The following is a 24497-nucleotide window of genomic DNA, read 5'->3' on the forward strand; positions in this document are numbered from 1 at the left end:
CTTTCCGCCTGTTCCCCCCGGAAGGCACGCATCTCCTCAAGGAAATCAGTCAAGATCTGCACCTCTGCTATCTCTGGGGGTATGTTCTCCTGAGGAGCTGCTGCACGGTGGGCTGCTGGTGCACGAGGGGCTGCTGGTGGATGAGGGGCTGCTGCAGGGATCTCTTCTGCAGCGGGGGCTTCTTCAGGGGATGATGGTACAGGGATGTCTTCCATGTCTCCCTAAGGTGGCGAGTCATCTGCACCACTCTCATGCCTGGGTAAAAGAAGAAGCCTGTGGGTGCTGTACTGCCTCCTCCCCGCCCTCAGACTCTGTATATTGTAAAAAGAAATTAATCGAGATATTAGCCAGTTCCAAATCGAGATGTAAATGTTCTATTTGAAAGTGTATTAATGAGTCTGCCTTCATAATTCTATTGTAAGCAAAAGCAATCAATTCGATTTCAGCATTTGCAAACCCGTCTTTCTGATATCTATATGGTCAATCTGAATGTCTTTTTGCATTTGTCTTAAATCAATTTTAATGCACACCTAATCTGTAGACTAGATACTAATGTGATATTTTTTTTTAAATGCAACTTTCGCAAGGTAATTGTGAATGTGTTTACGTAATGTATAAAAAAGCGTTATTGCGTTAGTCATATCCTTAAATAATTTTTGCGTGTGAATGGGTTTTGAGGTGGTTGTAAAGAGATTAGTAAATTAGCTTACCGGCAAATGAGAGGGGCAGGTTCCCGGTATCAACTCCTCAGATACCGACTATGGCCACCTCGGAGATGTTGGGACGCAGCATTTCCTCCCAGCGGGAATATTCAAAGATGATTTCCGGACCGCCACCGGTCCCGCCTAGGTATTCCCTCTCCCTTGTGAGCTTTCTTTTCAGTTCAGCTCTGCAGTCCCGGTTACGATGCAGAATAGACTTCACATCCCTGTTATAGACCACCACTGCATTTACAGCATCCCTGATCTCCATCCACAGCTTCCTCTTATCGTTAGGGGTGGCCCTCGGTGCCTGCAGCCTCTTAGCCCTCTCCATATAAACTTCTATAATGGCCTCCTTCTCATCCATGGTATATCTCTCCTCCCTCTGCCTGCGCTTCCCATGCGATGTGAGCCTCTGTTCCCCGAACTGTTACGCTCCCTGTCTACGTTGCACACCACTGGGCCCAGCCACTTGTTCATCTTCAACAATGTGGCCGGGTCCACCCACCCCTTCCTCTCCCCCTTCCTGTCTCGTTCCTCTCCCCCTTCCTCTTCCCCTTCCTCTCCCCCTCTCTCTCTCCTGCCTTACCTCCTGCCTAGCCTCATCTACAAGCTCATGCTTGAACTCAGCCCTAGCCTACTGCCTAATGAGCTCTAATAGCTCCGTACTAATCTGCTCCCTATCCCCCTCTCCTGACATAATCAAACAAAATGTGATGGTGCCCAAACGAAAGAGGGTCAAAATAATGAGCAGAAATTAAAAAAAGTTCTGAAAGTGTGAATTGAATATAAATAAAAGAGGGTAAGGGGTATTAAGCAGACAATATGTATATTTGTAAAAATACAAAATTGAGGATATGTAAACAATAAGTTTAATAAAACAAAAAGCTATGGGATGAAAGGGAATGGGGTATGGGCTTAAAGGGAATGGGGTATGGAGTATAGTATGAGAGGGAGTGGGGTATGGAGTGTATGTAGTGTTAGTGATAAGTGTATGTATGTATTGAATGTGTTTGCGTGTAAATGTGTTTATATAATAAATGTAGGAACAAAACACTCGCACACTCACCCAAACAAACTCTCGCTCACTAACTCTCACTAACTAACACTAAATCTCTCTACTCTCAAATCTCTCTACTTTCAAATCTCACCAAACCCTCCAGCGCCTAGACCTGCACCTAACTCGAAAAAGCAATAGAGTCAAAGAAGCCATGCTTAGAACGTGCTTATATACCCTATGTAAATGTTTAATAATGTACCGGTTTGCAAAGTAAAGGAGGTTCAGGTGTGCTTTCTAACGGCTAGATTTGGAGTTTTGTCGGTAACGACCCGAAAATCTAACGCCGGCTTTTTTCTGGCCGCACCATAAAAATAACTCTGGTATTGAGAGTCCACATAAAGGCTGCGTTAGGCTCTAAAAAAGGAGCGTAGAGCATATTTAACGCAGCTTCAACTCTCGATACCAGAGTTGCTTACGCAAGCGGCCAGCCTCAAAAACGTGCTCGTGCACGATTCTCCCATAGAAAACAATGGGGCTGTTTGAGCTGAAAAAAAACCTAACACCTGCAAAAAAGCCGCGTTCAGCTCCTAACGCAGCCCCATTGTTTGCTATGCGGAAACACTTCCTACGTCTGCACCTAACACTCTAACATGTACCCCGAGTCTAAACACCCCTAACCTTACACTTATTAACCCCTAATCTGCCGCCCCCGCTATCGCTGACCCCTGCATATTATTATTAACCCCTAATCTGCCGCTCCGTAAACCGCCGCTACTTACATTATCCCTATGTACCCCTAATCTGCTGCCCTAACATCGCTGACCCCTATATTATATTTATTAACCCCTAATCTGCCCCCCACAACATCGCCTCCACCTGCCTACACTTATTAACCCCTAATCTGCCGACCGGACCGCACCGCTATTATTATAAAGTTATTAACTCCTAATCCGCCTCACTAACCCTATAATAAATAGTATTAACCCCTAATCTGCCCTCCCTAACATCGCCGACACCTAACTTCAAACATTAACCCCTAATCTGCCGACTGGAGCTCACCACTATTCTAATAAATGTATTAACCCCTAAAGCTAAGTCTAACCCTAACACTAACACCCCCCTAAGTTAAATATAATTTAAATCTAACGAAATTAATTAACTCTTATTAAATAACTTATTCCTATTTAAAGCTAAATACTTAACTGTAAAATAAATCCTAATATAGCTACAATATAAATTATAATTATATTATAGCTATTTTAGGATTTGTATTTATTTTACAGGTAACTTTGTATTTATTTTAACCAGGTACAATAGCTATTAAATAGTTAAGAACTATTTAATAGCTAAAATAGTTAAAATAATTACAAAATTACCTGTAAAATAAATCCTAACCTAAGTTACAATTAAACCTAACACTACACTATCAATAAATTAATTAAATAAACTACCTACAATTACCTACAATTAACCTAACACTACACTATCAATAAATTAATTAAATACAATTCCTACAAATAACTACAATTAAATAAACTAGCTAAAGTACAAAAAATAAAAAAGAACTAAGTTACAAAAAATAAAAAAATATTTACAAACATAAGAAAAATATTACAACAATTTTAAACTAATTACACCTACTCTAAGCCCCCTAATAAAATAACAAAGCCCCCCAAAATAAAAAAATGCCCTACCCTATTCTAAATTACTAAAGTTCAAAGCTCTTTTACCTTACCAGCCCTGAACAGGGCCCTTTGCGGGGCATGCCCCAAGAAATTCAGCTCTTTTGCCTGTAAAAAAAAACATACAATACCCCCCCTAACATTACAACCCACCACCCACATACCCCTAATCTAACCCAAACCCCCCTTAAATAAACCTAACACTAAGCCCCTGAAGATCATCCTACCTTGTCTTCACCTCACCGGGTATCACAGCGATCCGTCCAGAAGAGCTCCTCCGATGTCCTGATCCAAGCCCAAGCGGGGGGCTGAAGAGGTCCATGATCCGGCTGAAGTCTTCATCCAAGCGGGGCAGAAGAGGTCTTCCATCCGATTGAAGTCTTCATCCAAGCGGCATCCATCCGGAGCGAAGCGGCAGCATCCTGAAGACCTCCGACGCGGAACATCCATCCTGGCCGATGACTGAACGACGAATGACGGTTCCTTTAAATGACGTCATCCAAGATGGCGTCCCTCGAATTCCGATTGGCTGATAGGATTCTATCAGCCAATCGGAATTAAGGTAGGAATATTCTGATTGGCTGATGGAATCAGCCAATCAGAATCAAGTTCAATCCGATTGGCTGATCCAATCAGCCAATCAGATTGAGCTTGCATTCTATTGGCTGTTCCGATCAGCCAATAGAATGCGAGCTCAATCTGATTGGCTGATCGGATCAGCCAATCGGATTGAACTTGATTCTGATTGGCTGACTCCATCAGCCAATCAGAATATTCCTACCTTAATTCCGATTGGCTGATAGAATCCTATCAGCCAATCGGAATTCGAGGGACGCCATCTTGGATGACGTCATTTAAAGGTCATTCGTCGTTCAGTCGTCGGCCAGGATGGATGTTCCGCGTCGGAGGTCTTCAGGATGCTGCTGCTTCGCTCCGGATGGATGCCGCTTGGATGAAGACTTCAATCGGATGGAAGACCTCTTCTGCCCCGCTTGGATGAAGACTTCAGCCGGATCATGGACCTCTTCAGCCCCCCGCTTGGGCTTGGATCAGGACATCGGAGGAGCTCTTCTGGACGGATCGGTGTGATACCCGTTGAGGTGAAGACAAGGTAGGATGATCTTCAGGGGCTTAGTGTTAGGTTTATTTAAGGGGGGTTTGGGTTAGATTAGGGGTATGTGGGTGGTGGGTTGTAATGTTGGGGGGGGGTATTTTATGTTTTTTTTTACAGGCAAAAGAGCTGAATTTCTTGGGGTATGCCCCGCAAAGGGCCCTGATCAGGGCTGGTAAGGTAAAAGAGCTTTGAACTTTAGTAATTTAGAATAGGGTAGGGCATTTTTTTATTTTGGGGGGCTTTGTTATTTTATTAGGGGGCTTAGAGTAGGTGTAATTAGTTTAAAATTGTTGTAATATTTTTCTTATGTTTGTAAATATTTTTTTATTTTTTGTAACTTAGTTCTTTTTTATTTTTTGTACTTTAGCTAGTTTATTTAATTGTATTTATTTGTAGGAATTGTATTTAATTAATTTATTGATAGTGTAGTGTTAGGTTAATTGTAGGTAATTGTAGGTAGTTTATTTAATTAATTTATTGATAGTGTAGTGTTAGGTTTAATTGTAACTTAGGTTAGGATTTATTTTACAGGTAATTTTGTAATTATTTTAACTATTTTAGCTATTAAATAGTTCTTAACTATTTAATAGCTATTGTACCTGGTTAAAATAAATACAAAGTTACCTGTAAAATAAATATTAATCCTAAAATAGCTATAATATAATTATAATTTATATTGTAGCTATATTAGGATTTATTTTACAGGTAAGTATTTAGCTTTAAATAGCAATAATTTATTTAATAAGAGTTAATTAATTTCGTTAGATTTAAATTATATTTAATTTAGGGGGGTGTTAGTGTTAGGGTTAGACTTAGCTTTAGGGGTTAATACATTTATTAGAATAGCGGTGAGCTCCAGTCGGCAGATTAGGGGTTAATAATTGAAGTTAGGTGTCGGCGATGTTAGGGAGGGCAGATTAGGGGTTAATACTATTTATTATAGGGTTAGTGAGGCGGATTAGGGGTTAATAACTTTATAATAATAGCGGTGCGGTCCGCTCGGCAGATTAGGGGTTAATAAGTGGAGGCAGGTGGAGGCGACGTTGAGGGGGGCAGATTAGGGGTTAATAAATATAATATAGGGGTCGGCGGTGTTAGGGGCAGCAGATTAGGGGTACATAAGTATAACGTAGGTGGCGGCGCTTTGCGGTCGGCAGATTAGGGGTTAATTATTGTAGGTAGCTGGCTGCGACGTTGTGGGGGGCAGGTTAGGGGTTAATAAATATAATATAGGGGTCGGCGGTGTTAGGGGCAGCAGATTAGGGGTACATAAGTATAACGTAGGTGGCGGTCGGCAGATTAGGGGTTAAAAAAAATTAATTGAGTGTCGGCGATGTGGGGGGACCTCGGTTTAGGGGTACATAGGTAGTTTATGGGTGTTAGTGTACTTTAGAGTACAGTAGTTAAGAGCTTTATAAACCGGCGTTAGCCCAGAAAGCTCTTAACTACTGACTTTTTTCCTGCGGCTGGAGTTTTGTCGTTAGATGTCTAATGCTCACTTCAGACACGACTCTAAATACCGGAGTTAGAAAGATCCCATTGAAAAGATAGGATACGCAATTGACGTAAGGGGATCTGCGGTATGGAAAAGTCGCGGCTGAAAAGTGAGCGTTAGAACCTTTTTTGAGTGACTCCAAATACCGGAGGTAGCCTAAAACCAGCGTTAGGAGCCTCTAACGCTGGTTTTCACGGCTAACGCCAAACTCCAAATCTAGGCCTTAGTAATTAGTATGTGTGCAATGTGTATTAGTTGTTTGAATTTGCGCATGCTCATATTGATTTTGTATTTGTGTAATGTGTATAATGCGATGATGTCATAGTGATCGTTTTGCATAACATTGTCCAAAAGTAGTATCTGTAAATGTAAATGCTGATTTGTGATGGTCTCGTATTTGTAAAGTGGTGTAAATGTTTATTTATGCTAATGTTACGTAATCTGCAATGCGAATGTTTTGTTTGTGTATCAGTGTGCAATTCTTTTTCATGTTGTTTTGTTCCGTGTTGCAAGATGTGAACGTATTTAGCGATTCCTCGTTTAGTGTAAATGCTGTGCATTATTTTTTGTTTCCGATTGTGAATGTTGAATGTGTATGTGCTATGTTGCGTGAGCGATTGTTGTTTTTACATTTGAGCTGTGTTTTTGTTGTGCATTATTCCGTATACGTAATATGACAGAGCAGTGTGTATTTCTCGCGAGATTGAGTGTTAGATGAAAAATCTGTGCTTAGTTCATTTAGCATTGATGTCTATGGGAGAATCTTTAACTCATCCGTGATTACTTTTATTAAATAAACGCGGTAGTCGTGTTACCGCGACGCGTTACAAGGTTGTTTTCAGACTCGTAATACCTATGTTATAAAAAGATACGCAATGGAAATAACGTAAGTAATTAGCGAGCAGCCATAAGGCAAAACTCGTAATCTGGCTGTATGTGTCCTAATGTCAGCATCAATGTTTATCTTTAATACTAATTTCACATATACATATGTTCAAAGTATAATGCACAATATAATAAATGGCACTTACAAGTTCTGATGAGTGATCAATGACACAAGTATCAAGCAATTTGATTTCTTTGTGATAGTTTAAAATGTATATTTGAATCAGATTGGCTGATGTCATAAATCATGTGATTATGCATATTCCAATCAAAAGTGGTTGAAAAATTCACTAGTGTGTGGGTTGTTTAGGAGTTTGCGTCATAATTGGTGCGAAAAGGGTTGCATCAAAATTGGTGCTAAGTGGAGAGTGGGACTTGTATTACATGGCTTAAACATGGTGCACATAGATTTTTTGCAAAAAAATAAAAAGGAAGTTAGCTATATTATGTTGTGTATTTATTTCATTTTTATCTCTATATCTACTAGTGCACCAAATGTGGAGCAATAATATTGTTTGATTTAGAAAGGGTATACAATTTTAATAGAGTTTCTAATTTTTATTATGTAATATACTTCATTCTCTTGCAGCATCAAACATAAGCTTTCTGTGTTTTCAGACTCCCATTGAGTTCTATGGCATCTGCAACCTCAAGGGTTGCGGATTAAAAACTAGGTACGCTGCGTTGGAATAGATGCGAGCATACCTGTTAAATGTTTGGGGCTCGATCCGATAAACGGCGTAGTTTGCGGTGCAAGCGAGGGAACCCGCAACTCGAGCTATCCCATATACGGCGCCGTCAGATGCTAAAGTGCCGTAAGTCGGATAAACCAGCGATGTCCAGAAATCGGCTCAAGTACAAATTTCTGGCGTCGCCAGTGACTTACGGCACGTTAGAAACTGCCGGCGCCTACAAAACCTGACTAAAGTCTAAATCACCCGCACTGTCTAACACGCCTCCCTAACATAGCCCGACAGGTCTAACCCTCTATCCGCTATCCCCCCTCACTATCCTAACAATAAAATATGTATTAACCTCTATCCGCTATCCCCCCTCACTATCCTAACAATAAAATATGTATTAACCCCTAAACCGCCGCTCCCGGAGCCCGCCGCTACCTAATAAAGTTATTAACCCCTAAACCGCCGCTCCCGGAGCCCGCCGCTACCTAATAAAGTTATTAACCCCTAAACCGCCGCCAGCTATATTAAATCTATAACCTCCTAAAGTGAGCCCCTAACACCGCCGCCATCTACCTTACCTACCCCCTAAGTGAGCCCCTACCCCGCCGCTATCTATTTTAAAATTATTAACCCCTAATCTAATCCCCCTACCCCGCCGCCATCTATATTAAATTATTTAACCCCTAAAATTCTAAACTATCCCTACCACTAAACCTAAGTCTAACCCTAGAAATAGCCCTGAAAAGGGCTTTTTGCGTGGCATTGCCCCAAAGTAACAGCTCTTTTGCCAGCCCTTAAAAGGGCTTTTTGCGGGGCATGCCCCAAAAAATTCAGCTCTTTTGCCAGCCCTTAAAAGGGCTTTTGGCTGGGCTTTGTCACAAAGTAAACTGCTCTTTTGCCTACAATCTACATCCCCCTACACCGCGGCCACCTATAATAAATGTATTAACCCCTAATCTAATCCCCCTACACCGCCGCCAGCTATATTAACTATATTAACCCTAATTATATTAGGGTTAATATAGTTAATATAGTTATTATATTATATATATTAACTATATTAACCCTAATTATATTAGGGTTAATATAGTTAATATCGTTATTATATTATATAGATATATATGTATTAACTATAATAACCCTATCTAACTCTAACATCCTAACTAAACTCTTATTAAAATAAATATAATATTAATATTATTAATTAAAATCGTCGTTTATTATTTTATTAGGGGGCTTAGAATAGGTGTAATTATCTTAAAAATCTTGTACTTTTTTTTTTTGTAATTTAGTTTAGTTTATTTAATTGTATTTTTAGATAGATATTTGTAGTTTATTTAATTTATTGATAGTGTAGGTGTATTTGTAACTTAGGTTAGGATTTATTTTACAGGTAATTGGGTAATTATTTTAAATAGGTAGCTATTAAATAGTTCATAACTATTTAATAGCTATTATACCTATTATACCTAGTTAAAATAATTAACAATTTACCTGTAAAATAAATATAAACCCTAACATAGCTACAGTGTAATTATTAATTATATTGTAGCTATCTTAGGCCTAGATTTGGAGTTTGGCGGTAGATGGGTTGTTAACGCTACGCGGGCTTTTTTCTGGCCGCACCATAAAATTAACTCTGGTATCGAGAGTCCAAAAAAATGCTGCGTTAGGCTCCAAAAAAGGAGCGTAGAGCATTTTTACCGCAAATGCAACTCTCGATACCAGAGTTGCTTACGGACGCGGCCAGCCTCAAAAACGTGCTCGTGCACGATTCTCCCATAGGAAACAATGGGGCTGTTTGAGCTGAAAAAAACACCTGCAAAAAAGCCGCGTTCAGCTCCTAACGCAGCCCCATTATTTCCTATGGGGAAACACTTCCTACGTCTGCACCTAACACTCTAACATGTACCCCGAGTCTAAACACCCCTAACCTTACACTTATTAACCCCTAATCTGCCGCCCCCGCTATCGCTGACCCCTGCATATTATTTTTAACCCCTAATCTGCCGCTCCATAAACCGCCGCTACTTACATTATCCTTATGTACCCCTAATCTGCTGCCCCTAACACCGCCGACCCCTATATTATATTTATTAACCCCTAACCTGCCCCCCACAACGTCGCAGCCAGCTACCTACAATAATTAACCCCTAATCTGCCGACCGCAAAGCGCCGCCACCTACGTTATCCTTATGTACCCCTAATCTGCTGCCCCTAACACCGCCGACCCCTATATTATATTTATTAACCCCTAATCTGCCCCCCTCAACGTCGCCGACACCTGCCTACACTTATTAACCCCTAATCTGCCGAGCGGACCTGAGCGCTACTATAATAAAGTTATTAACCCCTAATCCGCCTCACTAACCCTATCATAAATAGTATTAACCCCTAATCTGCCCTCCCTAACATCGCCGACACCTAACTTCAATTATTAACCCCTAATCTGACGACCGGAGCTCACCGCTACTATAATAAATGGATTAACCCCTAAAGCTAAGTCTAACCCTAACACTAACACCCCCCTAACTTAAATATAATTTACATCTAACGAAATTAATTAACTCTTATTAAATAAATTATTCCTATTTAAAGCTAAATACTTACCTGTAAAATAAATCCTAATATAGCTACAATATAAATTATAATTACATTGTAGCTATTTTAGGATTAATATTTATTTTACAGGCAACTTTGTAATTATTTTAACCAGGTACAATAGCTATTAAATAGTTAAGAACTATTTAATAGTTACCTTGTTAAAATAATAACAAAATTACCTGTAAAATAAATCCTAACCTAAGTTATAATTAAACCTAACACTACCCTATCAATAAATTAATTAAATAAAATACCTACAATTACCTACAATAAAACCTAACACTACACTATCAATAAATAAATTAAATACAATTCCTACAAATAACTACAATTACATAAACTAACTAAAGTACAAAAAATAAAAAAGAACTAAGTTACAAAAAATAAAAAAATATTTACAAACATAAGAAAAATATTACAACAATTTTAAACTAATTACACCTACTCTAAGCCCCCTAATAAAATAACAAAGACCCCCAAAATAAAAAAAATGCCCTACCCTATTCTAAATTAATAGAGTTAAAAGCTCTTTTACCTTACCAGCCCTGAACAGGGCCCTTTGCGGGGCATGCCCCAAGAAAATCAGCTCTTTTGCCTGTAAAAAAAAACATACAATACCCCCCCCCAACATTACAACCCACCACCCACATACCCCTAATCTAACCCAAACCCCCCTTAAATAAACCTAACACTAAGCCCCTGAAGATCTTCCTACCTTGTCTTCACCACCAGGTATCACCGATCCGTCCTGGCATCCGGTGCTGAAGAGGTCCAGAAGAGGCTCCAAAGTCTTCCTCCTATCCGGCAAGAAGAGGACATCCGGACCGACAAACATCTTCATCCAAGCGGCATCTTCGATCTTCTTCCATCCGGTGCGGAGCGGGTCCATGTTGAAGCAGCCGACGTGGATCCATCCTCTTCTTTCTGCGTCTCCCGACGAATGACGGTTCCTTTAAGGGACGTCATCCAAGATGGCGTCCCTCGAATTCCGATTGGCTGATAGGATTCTATCAGCCAATCGGAATTAAGGTAGGAAAATTCTGATTGGCTGATGGAATCATCCAATCAGAATCAAGTTCAATCCGATTGGCTGATCCAATCAGCCAATCAGATTGAGCTTGCATTCTATTGACTGATCGGAACAGCCAATAGAATGCGAGCTCAATCTGATTGGCTGATTGGATCAGCCAATCGGATTGAACTTGATTCTGATTGGCTGATTCCATCAGCCAATCAGAATATTCCGACCTTAATTCCGATTGGCTGATAGAATCCTATCAGCCAATCGGAATTCGAGGGACGCCATCTTGGATGACGTCCCTTAAAGGAACCGTCATTCGTCGGGAGACGCAGAAAGAAGAGGATGGATCCGCGTCGGCTGCTTCAACATGGACCCGCTCCGCACCGGATGGAAGAAGATCGAAGATGCCGCTTGGATGAAGATGTTTGCCGGTCCGGATGTCCTCTTCTTGCCGGATAGGAGGAAGACTTTGGAGCCTCTTCTGGACCTCTTCAGCACCGGATGCCAGGACGGATCGGTGATACCTGGTGGTGAAGACAAGGTAGGAAGATCTTCAGGGGCTTAGTGTTAGGTTTATTTAAGGGGGGTTTGGGTTAGATTAGGGGTATGTGGGTGGTGGGTTGTAATGTTGGGGGGGGGGTATTGTATGTTTTTTTTTACAGGCAAAAGAGCTGATTTTCTTGGGGCATGCCCCGCAAAGGGCCCTGTTCAGGGCTGGTAAGGTAAAAGAGCTTTTAACTCTATTAATTTAGAATAGGGTAGGGCATTTTTTTATTTTGGGGGTCTTTGTTATTTTATTAGGGGGCTTAGAGTAGGTGTAATTAGTTTAAAATTGTTGTAATATTTTTCTTATGTTTGTAAATATTTTTTTATTTTTTGTAACTTAGTTCTTTTTTATTTTTTGTACTTTAGTTAGTTTATGTAATTGTAGTTATTTGTAGGAATTGTATTTAATTTATTTATTGATAGTGTAGTGTTAGGTTTTATTGTAGGTAATTGTAGGTATTTTATTTAATTAATTTATTGATAGGGTAGTGTTAGGTTTAATTATAACTTAGGTTAGGATTTATTTTACAGGTAATTTTGTTATTATTTTAACTAGGTAACTATTAAATAGTTCTTAACTATTTAATAGCTATTGTACCTGGTTAAAATAATTACAAAGTTGCCTGTAAAATAAATATTAATCCTAAAATAGCTACAATGTAATTATAATTTATATTGTAGCTATATTAGGATTTATTTTACAGGTAAGTATTTAGCTTTAAATAGGAATAATTTATTTAATAAGAGTTAATTAATTTCGTTAGATGTAAATTATATTTAAGTTAGGGGGGTGTTAGTGTTAGGGTTAGACTTAGCTTTAGGGGTTAATCCATTTATTATAGTAGCGGTGAGCTCCGGTCGTCAGATTAGGGGTTAATAATTGAAGTTAGGTGTCGGCGATGTTAGGGAGGGCAGATTAGGGGTTAATACTATTTATGATAGGGTTAGTGAGGCGGATTAGGGGTTAATAACTTTATTATAGTAGCGCTCAGGTCCGCTCGGCAGATTAGGGGTTAATAAGTGTAGGCAGGTGTCGGCGACGTTGAGGGGGCAGATTAGGGGTTAATAAATATAATATAGGGGTCGGCGGTGTTAGGGGCAGCAGATTAGGGGTACATAAGGATAACGTAGGTGGCGGCGCTTTGCGGTCGGCAGATTAGGGGTTAATTATTGTAAGTAGCTGGCGGCGACGTTGAGGGGGGCAGGTTAGGGGTTAATAAATATAATACAGGGGTCGGCGGTGTTAGGGGCAGCAGATTAGGGGTACATAAGTATAAAGTAGGTGGCGGTCGGCAGATTAGGGGTTAAAAAAATTTAATCGAGTTGCGGCGATGTGGGGGGACCTCAGTTTAGGGGTACATAGGTAGTTTATGGGTGTTAGTGTACTTTAGGGTACAGTAGTTAAGAGCTTTATGAACCGGCGTTAGCCCAGAAAGCTCTTAACTCCTGCTTTTTTTCTGCGGCTGGAGTTTTGTCGTTAGAGCTCTAACGCTCACTTCAGAAACGACTCTAAATACCGGAGTTAGGAAGATCCCATTGAAAAGAGATAGGATACGCAATTGACGTAAGGGGATCTGCGGTATGGAAAAGTCGCGTCTGAAAAGTGAGCGTTAGACCCTATTTTGAGTGACTCCAAATACCGGCGGTAGCCTAAAACCAGCGTTAGGAGCCTCTAACGCTGGTTTTCACGGCTACCGCCAAACTCTAAATCTAGGCCTTAGGGTTTATTTATAGGTAAGTATTTAGATTTAAATAGGAATATTTTAGTTTATAATATGAATTAGATTTATTTAATAAGAATTTAGTTAGGGGTGTTAGGGTTAGATAGAGTTAATATAGTTAATATAAATACTATAGTAACTATATTAACCCTATTATAATTAGGGTTAATATAGTTAATATATATAATGTAATAACTATATTAACTATAATATACTTAGGGTTAATATAGATAATATAGCTGGCGGCGGGGTAGGTAGATTAAATTAGGGGTTAATAATTTTAATATAGATGGCGGCGGTGTAAGGGGCTTACATTAGGGGTTAATACTATTAATATAGGTGGCGGCGGTGTAGGGAGGGCAGGTTATAGGGCAAAAGAGCTGTTAACTTTGGGGCAAAGCCCCGCAAAAGGCCCTTTTAAGGGCTGGTAATAGAGCATATTACTTTATTGATATTAGATTAGGGGTTAATAATATTAATATAGCTGGCGGCGGTGTAAGGGATCAGATTAGGGGATAGATCAGGTAGATGGCGGCGGTTTTAGGGGTTCACATTAGGGGATAGATCAGTTAGATGGTGGTGGTTTTAGGGGCTCACAGTAGGGGGTTAGTTTATGTAGATGGCGGCGGTTTAGGGGTTAAATACTTTATTAGGGATTGCGGCGGGGGATCACGGTTGACAGGTAGATAGACATTGCGCATGCGTTAGGTGTTAGGTTTTATTTAGCAGATCGCGGTTGACAGCTAGATAGACATTGCGCATGCGTTAGGTGTTAGGTTTATTTAGCAGCTAGTTTAGAGAGTTACGGGGCTCCAATAGTCAGCGTAAGGCTTCTTACGGCTGCTTTTTGTGGCGAGGTGAAAATGGAGTAAGATTTCTCCATTTTCGCCACGTAAGTCCTTACGCTGTATATTGGATACCAAACTGCGCGGGTTTGGTATACCTGCCTATGGCCCAAAAAACTACGGGCGACGTCAGAAATATACGCGCGTAACTTCTAGGTTACGCCGTATATAGGATACCAAACCCGCGCAAATATTGACGTCGCCAGCTTTTGCGGGCGACGATTTTTATCGGATCGACCGCTACATAAATTGGGAACAGGGTTAAATAGAGTTGAATCTGAATTTGAAATATCTGTAATGACGCAAGCATCGATCTGCGTCGGATTGAGATCGCGGGATCGTATGTTACGTCATAAATTTCAACATTTGCCGATCTTGACACTTTGATAACTACGACGGATCAATCTTGCGACAAATACGACGTGTATTTTCAGTTGACTCTTTGATAAATCCCCATAGAGACAAATCCCAAACCTCTAACCATAGCAAAATGTGTAGAATAAACAGCCACTATTTACTTTTTTGTCTAATGTATTGCTAAAGTGCAGTATATATATAAAACTTGAATAATCTCAATGAAACCTTATCTTTATTGAAACATATTTTCTATTTTAAAATCATTTTATTTTCATAAAGCAATAGAACTAGTGTTGAAGGTATATTGAAGAATGAAGACTTAAAAGTGGCTGGCACATTACTACTCCGCAAACTTTATATCCTGATGCAGAATCTGGGACCTCTTCCTAATGATGTCACATTGACCATGAAACTCTATTATTACTCTGATGGTTAGTATATTCTACTTCATTTCACAAACCAGACAACTATGTATTTTTTTTTTTTTTAAAGAGACATTGTACAGTATTTTTTCCCAATGATTCTTTTTACAGGTCAGAGTGTAAGTGTTTACTAATAGCTCATTTACCTTTATTTGCCATTTGAAATAACTGCTTATGCCTGTTTAAACTACCATCTATATTGAAAATTGAATACTGCAGTGTACTCCATAGAAAATCTAGGTAAACTAGAGGCAACAGCAGAAACCAACCCATTAGTTGGAGGTCAGGGGAATAGAGAGAGCCCACAAATTGAAATTATATTTTTGAATCTACGTAATACAATGAACTCATGTCAGCTTCTTGCCTGAATACATTGTGTCATTAATGTTTTCCAAGTGACTTGTTATACCAGCTGCATCAAATGTATTATAATTTGCACTTTTAGGATTAATGTGGTGATTGGAAATGAGAATTTCAGTACCTTAGGCCTGCAGGCTCAGTCATCTTAAATGGGCATGTTCTTGAAAACAATCGGGTGTGGTTTCAATGATCAAATACATCTATTTTAGATACAAAAATAAACCTAAAGTAACAGTTTACCCCTTATCACTCTGCAGCTGGTATAAAAAATTATTGGAGACACATTAGGCAGACCAAGTTGTACAGTACAGTGTTGTTCATTTATTTCATAAGATAGTGAGAATCCACAAGCCATCAGATGTGGGATTAAAGTCCAGTCTAATAGGAGGAGGCAAAACACCCAGCATAACATTGATTTAATCCCTCCCACTTCCCCATGATCCCTCAGCTAAATTTTTGCCTCCAGCAAGGAGTGATAGTGAAACATGAAGTGCTGATATTTACATCATTTGAAACAAGTTCTCTAACCGATCTGAGATACATTGTCTTCTTCAGAGAACTTACAAACAGGGAAGAGGAATGGAGTCCAGCCAGATAGTGAAAATCGTCCATGAAGAGATGCTACCAGCAAAGGTGGGCATGCCTGCCAGTCCCCTGGTCTACAGTATGATCTATCTATCTATCTATCTATTGGGCTTTTGTAAAGCATGGCTACTCACCCGTAAGGGTCTCTCGGCGATTGGGGTTGCTGCAGTTCAGTCGAAAGAGCCAGGTCTTGAGGTCCTTTCTGAACTTAGGGAGGTAGCTTGTCTGAGGTGCAGCTTGAGAGTGTTCCATGTCTTGGCTGCCAGGCGAGAGAAGGATCTGCCTCCCGCTGTGGTCTTCCTGATGAGGTAGATGACTGTGAGGGCTTGGTCGGCCAATTGAAGCTGTCTGGCGGGGGTGTAAAAGGTGACGCAGTGGTTGACGAATTCGGGACCGATGTTATGGAGGGGCTTGAATGCGTGGGTGAAAAGCTTGAACATGATCCTTTTGTTGATGGGTAGCCAGTGCAGGTTTTGCAGGTGTTTGGTGATGTGGTATTGCTGAGGGAGGTCGAGGATGAGTCTGGCCGAGGTGTTCTGGATGCACTGGAGCCTGTTTTGGAGCTGGATGCTGGAGCCGGTGTAGAGTGCATTGTCGTAGTCCAGTCGGCTGCTGACGAGAGCGTGGGTGACTGTCTTCCTGGTCTCGGTTGGGATCTACTTGAAGATACTTCGCAGGAGGTGGAGTATGTGGAAGCATGAAGAGGAGACGGTGTTGACTAGTCGGTCCATGGAGAGCGATGAGTCCAGGATGACGCCTAGGTTTTGTGCATGGTCGGGGGGGGGGTAGGCGGGTGTCTAGGAGCTGTGGGCCACCAGGAGTTATCCCAGGCAGGTGTGGTGGGTCCGAGGAGGAGAACTTCGGTCTTGTCTGCATTCAGCTTGAGGCAGCTGTCTCTCATCCAGGCGGTGACTGCTGTCATCCCTTTGTGGATGTTTTTCTTGATGGTGGTGGGGTCTCTGGTGAGTGAGAGGATCAGCTGGGTGTCGTCGGTATAGGAGACAATGTTGAGGTTGTGTCATTGGACAATGGCGGCGAGGGGGGCCATGTAGATGTTGAAGAGGGTAGGGCTCAGCAAAGAGCCTTGGGGTACACTGCAGCTGATCTCTGAGGGCTTGGAGGTGAAGGGCGGGAGTCTCACTTTCTGGGTTCTGCCAGTGAGGAAGGAGGTGATCCATTCAAGGGCTTTGTCATGGATGCCGGCGTTGTATAGGCAGGTGCGGAGGGTGCGGTGGGAGACGGTGTTGAATGCTGCTGAGTGGTCCTGGAGGATGAGGGAGGCGGTCTCTCCTCGGTCGAGTAGGGTGCGAATGTCGTCTGTGGCGGCAAGGAGGGCGGTCTCGGTGCTGTGGTTGCTCCTTAAACCGGATTGGGAGGGGTCCAAGGTGTGGTTGGCTTCAATGTGGTCTACAAGTTGAGCGTTGATTGCCTTCACAATGAATTTGGCCAGAAAGGGGAGTAGTGAGATGAGACAAAGTTCTTAGGGTCCTTGGGGTCTGCCGTTGGTTTCTTCAGCAGGGGGTTCACCTCTGTGTGTTTCCAGTCTTCCGGGAAGGTACCGGCCTCTATGGAGCAGTTGATGGTGCGGCCGAGTTCGGGGGTAATAATGTCGCCCGCTTTGTTGAAGATGGTCCGTGGGGGGTAGGTGGAAGTGTTTATGGGTGCGTTGTCGGTGGGGGTTGGTGGATTGGCGGTGATGGGTGAGGTCTGGGGCACAACACTGTCGTAGATGTCAACGATCTTGCGATGGAAGTATGTTGCGAGGTTGTCGCAGAGGTCCTGGGAGGGCGGGATGTTGTTGTTGTCGCTGTTGGGTTTGGAGAATTTTTTGATGGCTGTAAACAGCTCCTTGCTGTTGTGGGCGTTGGCTTTTATTCTGTCTTGGATTAGCTGTTTTCTTTTTGATAAGGTGGTGGGTGGTGATGGCTTTTTTGTAGGCCGCTTTGTCCGTAGGGGTCTTGCTGGATCTCCAGGTTCTTTCTAGTCGTCTGCAGTGGCGTTTGGAGTCCTGGAAGGCCGGGGTGAACCAGCTGGCCTTGTTGGTGGGTTGGTGGCTGGATGGTGTCTTGAGGGGGGAGAGAGTGTTGGCGCAGTCGGTTATCCAGTGGTGGAGGTTGCGGGCGGAGGAGTTGGCGCCTGTGGAGGTCGCTGGGGGGGACTTGTTCAGGGTGGAGTACAGCTGATCTTTGGTGATGTTCCAGTTTCTGTGGGGCGGGTCGTGCTGCCGACGGTGTCTGGTGGGTTTGTTGAAGGAGAAGTGTATGCAGTGGTGGTCGGTCCAATGAAGTTCAGTGATTTGGTTGACTGAGACGTGGTTGCGAGCGCAGAAGATCGGGTCGAGGGTGTTTCCAGCTACGTGGGCTGGGGAGTTGACGAGTTGCTTCACTCCATTGGTTCCAAGGTTTTCCAGAAGGTTGGTTGTGTTGTAGTCATTGGGGTTGTCTAGGTGGAAGTTGAGGTCACCGAGGAGGATGTAGTCAGTTGAGGCGAGGTTGTGGGGTGCGATGTGGTCGGTGATGGAGTCACAGAAGGCGGGGTGTGGACCGGCAGGTCTGCAGGTGAGGGTGCCACATAGGGTGGTGTTGGGGTTGACCTGGATCTTGAAGTGTAGGTGTTCTAAGCCTGGAGATTGGTCATCGGAGCTGGTTGTGACGTGGAGGTTGTAACAGGTTGGAGCAGTCCAGGCCCGGACAGGCGCTGATAGGCTTACCTTTGGGGTGCCTTTGGCGCGTCACGGCCACGCAGCAGCAGCCATTAAGTAGAGGAGGAAAGTGGGGGGGGCAGGGCAGCTGGGAGGCGTGTAACAGCCCTGGGGAGGGGTGTGAGCAGCGGGGAGCGCTGAGGGAAGCTTAAGGAGCAATGAAGGGGAAGCAGCTGGGGAAGCTTAAGGAACAATGAAGGGGAAGCAGCTGGGAGAAGCTTAAGAAACAATGTAGGGGAAGCAGCTGGGGAAAGCTTAAGGAACAATGAAGGGAAAGCAGCAAGAGTGGCAGAGAGACAGAGCCTTGTCAGACAATGCACTCACCCTCTGTTTCCAGCGGCAGCCATTAAGTAGAGGAGGATAGTGGGAGGACTGGGCAGCTGGGAGGTGTGTAATGGCCCTGGGGTGTAAGCAGCGGGGAGCGCTGGGGGAAACTTAAGGAACAATGAAGGGGAAGCAGCTCGGGAAGCTTAAGGAACAATGAAGCTTAAGGAGCAATGAAGGGGAAGCAGCTGGGGGAAGCTTAAGGAACAATGAAGGGGAAGCAGCAGGAGTGGCAGAGAGGCAGAGCCTTGTCAGACAATGTGATGCTCCTTTACAGATCTTTTGCACTGTGCTTGCACTTTATCACATGGGCCTGTCTACTGGAAGCAGTCTTCTGCAGCTATGGTGAGCATGGGAGACGAGTGCTGACCCTCATATCCCTGCACCCTCTTGTTACATACACCAAATAATACTACATACAGTTTTAAGCACCTTTGGGCACTTATACAAAATTACAAAAAATTAAGGTACTTTCTCCAACATTGGTGTGTCCGGTCCACGGCGTCATCCTTACTTGTGGGATATTTTCTTCCCCAACAGGAAATGGCAAAGAGTCCCAGCAAAGCTGGTCACATGATCCCTCCTAGGCTCCGCCCACCCCAGTCATTCTCTTTGCCGTTGCACAGGCAACATCTCCACGGAGATGGTTAAGAGTTTTTTGGTGTTTAAATGTAGTTTTTATTCTTCTATCAAGTGTTTGTTATTTTAAAATAGTGCTGGTATGTACTATTTACTCTGAAACAGAAAAGGATGAAGATTTCTGTTTGTAAGAGGAAGATGATTTTAGCAGACAGTAACTAAAATCGATTGCTGTTTCCACATAGGACTGTTGAGATGAAGTAACTTCAGTTGGGGGAAACAGTTAGCAGACTTTTCTGCTTAAGGTATGACTAGCCATATTTCTAACAAGACTGTGTAATGCTGGAAGGCTGTCATTTCCCCTCATGGGGACCGGTAAGCCATTTTCTTAGTCAAACAAACAGAATAAAGGGCTTAATATGGGCTAAAAAACTGGTAGACATTTTTATGGGCTAAATCGATTGCTTTATTTGGGCATATTATTCAGATTTAGGCTTACAATTGGCATTTATAATCTTGGGGAACGCTTATAAAACGGCAGGCACTGTGTTGGACACCTTTTTCAGTCAGGGGGCCTTTCTAGTTATAGACTGAGCCTCATTTTCGCGCCATTAATGCGCAGTTCTTTTTTGAGAACAGGGCATGCAGATGCATGTGTGAGGGTCTAAAAATCTCTGAAAAAGCTTCTAGAAGGCGTCATTTGGTATCGTATTCCCCTCAGGGCTTGGTTGGGTCTTAGCAAAGACTATAGCTGGGACTGTATAGGGGTTAAATTTAAAAACGGCTCCGGTTCCGTTATTTTAAGGGTGAAATTTGGTGTGCAAAACTTTTAAGGCTTTAAGACACTGTGGTGAAATTTTGGTAAATTTTGAACGATTCCTTCATACTTTTTCACATATTCAGTAATAAAGTGTTTTCTGTTTGAAATTTAAAGTGACAGTAATGGTTTTATTTTAAAACGTTTTTTGTGCTTTGTTGACAAGTTTAAGCCTGTTTAACATGTCTGTACCTTCAGATAAGCTATGTTCTATGTATGAAAGCCAATGTGTCTCCCCATTTAAATTTATGTGATAATTGTTCCATAGCGTCCAAACAAAGTAAGGACAGTACTGCCACAGATAATGATATTGCCCAAGATGATTCCTCAAATGAGGGGAGTAAACATGATACTACATCATCTCCTACTGTGTCTACACCAGTTTTGCCCATGCAGGAGGCCCCTAGTACATCTAGTGCGCCAATACTTATTACCATGCAACAATTAACGGCTGTAATGGATAACTCCATAGCAAATCTTTTATCCAAAATGCCTACTTATCAGAGAAAGCGCGATTGCTCTGTTTTAAACACTGAAGAGCAAGAGGGCGCTGATGATAATTGTTCTGTCATACCCTCACACCAATCTGAAGGGGCCATGAGGGAGGTTTTGTCTGATGGAGAAATTTCAGATTCAGGAAAAATTTCTCATCAAGCTGAACCTGATGTTGTGACATTTAAATTTAAATTAGAACATCTCCGCACACTGCTTAAGGAGGTGTTATCTACTCTGGATGATTGTGACAATTTGGTCATTCCAGAGAAATTATGCAAGATGGACAGGTTCCTAGAGGTTCCGGTGCCCCCCGACGCTTTTCCTATACCCAAGCGGGTGGCGGACATAGTAAATAAGGAGTGGGAAAAGCCCGGCATACCTTTTGTCGCCCCCCCCCTATATTTAAGAAATTATTTCCTATGGTCGACCCCAGAAAGGACTTATGGCAGACAGTCCCCAAGGTCGAGGGGGCAGTTTCTACTCTAAACAAACGCACTACTATTCCTATCGAAGATAGTTGTGCTTTCAAAGATCCTATGGATAAAAAATTGGAAGGTTTGCTTAAAAAGATTTTTGTACAGCAAGGCTACCTTCTACAACCAATTTCATGCATTGTTCCTGTCACTACGGCAGCGTGGTTCTGGTTCGAGGAACTAGAAAAGTCGCTCAGTAGAGAAACTCCATATGAGGAGGTTATGGACAGAGTTCACGCACTTAAATTGGCTAACTCTTTTATTTTAGATGCCGCTTTGCAATTAGCCAGATTAGCGGCGAAAAATTCAGGGTTTGCTATCGTGGCGCGCAGAGCGCTTTGGCTAAAGTCTTGGTCAGCGGATGTGTCATCCAAGACAAAATTGCTTAACATCCCTTTCAAAGGTAAAACTTTATTTGGACCAGAATTGAAAGAGATTATTTCAGACATCACTGGAGGAAAGGGCCACGCCCTTCCACAGGATAGGTCTTTTAAGGCTAAAAATAAGCCTAATTTTCGTCCCTTTCGCAGAAATGGACCAGCCTCTAATTCTGCATCCTCTAAGCAAGAGGGTAATGCCTCACAACCCAAACCAGCCTGGAAACCAATGCAAGGCTGGAACAAGGGTAAGCAGGCCAAGAAGCCTGCCACTGCTAACAAAACAGCATGAAGGAGTAGCCCCCAATCCGGGACCGGATTTGGTGGGGGGCAGGCTCTCTCTCTTTGCTCAGGCTTGGGCAAGAGATGTTCAGGATCCTTGGGCGCTAGAAATAGTTTCTCAAGGTTATCTCCTGGAATTCAAGGAACTACCCCCAAGGGGAAGGTTCCACAAGTCTCACTTATCCTCAAACCAAATAAAGAGACAGGCATTCTTACATTGTGTAGAAGACCTGTTAAAGATGGGAGTGATACACCCAGTTCCAATAAAGGAACAAGGAATGGGATTTTATTCCAATCTGTTCGTAGTTCCCAAAAAACAGGGAACGTTCAGACCAATTTTGGATTTGAAGATCCTAAACAAATTTCTCAGGGTACCATCGTTCAAAATGGAAACTATTCGAACGATTCTACCCACCATCCAGGAAAGTCAATTTATGACTACCGTGGATCTAAAGGATGCGTACCTACATATTCCTATCCACAAAGAACATCATCAGTTCCTAAGGTTCGCTTTTCTGGACAAACATTACCAGTTTGTGGCCCTCCCATTCGGATTAGCCACTGCTCCAAGGATTTTCACAAAGGTGCTAGGGTCCCTTCTAGCGGTTCTAAGACCAAGGGGCATTGCAGTAGTACCTTACTTGGACGACATTCTAATACAAGCATCGTCCCTGTCAAAAGCAAAGGCTCATACGGACATCGTTCTAGCCTTTCTCAGATCTCACGGATGGAAGGTGAACAAAGAAAAAAGTTCTCTGTCCCCGTCAACAAGGGTTCCCTTCTTGGGAACAATAATAGATTCCTTAGAAATGAGGATTTTTCTGACAGAGGTCATAAAATCAAAACTTTAAGCTCTTGTCAAGTGCTTCATTCTGTTCCTCGTCCTTCCATAGCGCAGTGCATGGAAGTAGTAGGATTGATGGTTGCAACAATGGACATAGTTTCTTTTGCACGAATTCATCTAAGACCATTACAACTGTGCATGCTCAAACAGTGGAATGGGGATTATACAGACTTGTCTCCAATGATTCAAGTAGATCAAAAGACCAGAGATTCACTCCGTTGGTGGCTGACCCTGGACCATCTGTCCCAGGGAATGAGCTTCCGCAGGCCAGAGTGGGTCATTGTCACGACCGACGCCAGTCTAGTGGGCTGGGGCGCGGTCTGGGAATCCCTGAAAGCTCAGGGTCTATGGTCTCGGGAAGAGTCTCTTCTCCCGATAAACATTCTGGAACTGAGAGCGATATTCAATGCTCTCAGAGCTTGGCCTCAACTAGCAAAGGCCAAATTCATAAGGTTCCAATCAGACAACATGACGACCGTTGCTTATATCAATCATCAGGGGGGAACAAAGAGTTCCCTGGCGATGAAAGAAGTGACCAAAATAATTCAATGGGCGGAGGATCACTCCTGCCACTTGTCTGCGATCCACATCCCAGGAGTGGAAAATTGGGAAGCGGATTTTCTGAGTCGTCAGACATTCCATCCGGGGGAGTGGGAACTCCATCCGGAAATCTTTGCCCAAATAACTCAATTATGGGGCATTCCAGACATGGATCTGATGGCGTCTCGTCAGAACTTCAAGGTTCCTTGCTACGGGTCCAGATCCAGGGATCCCAAGGCGACTCTAGTAGATGCACTAGTAGCACCTTGGACCTTCAACCTAGCTTATGTATTCCCACCGTTTCCTCTCATTCCCAGGCTGGTAGCCAGGATCAGTCAGGAGAGGGCCTCGGTGATTTTGATAGCTCCTGCGTGGCCACGCAGGACTTGGTATGCAGACCTGGTGAATATGTCATCGGCTCCACCATGGAAGCTACCTTTGAGACAGGACCTTCTTGTTCAGGGTCCATTCGAACATCCAAATCTGGTCTCCCTCCAACTGACGGCTTGGAGATTGAACGCTTGATTCTATCAAAGCGTGGGTTTTCAGATTCTGTTATAGATACTCTGGTTCAGGCCAGAAAACCTGTGACTAGAAAAATTTACCATAAAATATGGAAAAAATATATCTGTTGGTGTGAATCCAAAGGATTCCCATGGAATAAGATAAAAATTCCTAAGATTCTCTCCTTTCTACAAGAAGGTTTGGAGAAAGGATTATCTGCAAGTTCTCTAAAGGGACAGATCTCTGCTTTATCTGTCTTACTACACAAAAGACTGGCAGCTGTGCCAGATGTTCAAGCATTTGTTCAGGCTCTGGTTAGGATCAAGCCTGTTTACAGACCTTTGACTCCTCCCTGGAGTCTAAATCTAGTTCTTTCAGTTCTTCAAGGGGTTCCGTTTGAACCTTTACATTCCATAGATATTAAGTTACTATCTTGGAAAGTTTTGTTTTTAGTTGCAATTTCTTCTGCTAGAAGAGTTTCAGAGTTATCTGCTCTGCAGTGTTCTCCGCCCTATCTGGTTCTCCATGCAGATAAGGTGG

The 24497-nt window shown here is 42.6% G+C and overlaps 1 protein-coding gene across 1 annotated transcript in view; it reads left to right on the plus strand.

Moving 5' to 3' along the window:
• HORMAD2 (HORMA domain containing 2) overlaps positions 1–24497 on the plus strand; it is a 503384-nt gene that overhangs the window by 411630 nt on the left and 67257 nt on the right. The window contains exon 8 of the mRNA XM_053699837.1: positions 14934–15085. Within this exon, the coding sequence (XP_053555812.1) occupies positions 14934–15085 (152 nt within the window). The remainder of the gene's footprint in view (positions 1–14933; positions 15086–24497) is intronic.

Source organism: Bombina bombina, chromosome 2 (assembly GCF_027579735.1).
Source record: "Bombina bombina isolate aBomBom1 chromosome 2, aBomBom1.pri, whole genome shotgun sequence".
Taxonomy (NCBI): Eukaryota; Metazoa; Chordata; class Amphibia; order Anura; family Bombinatoridae; genus Bombina; species Bombina bombina.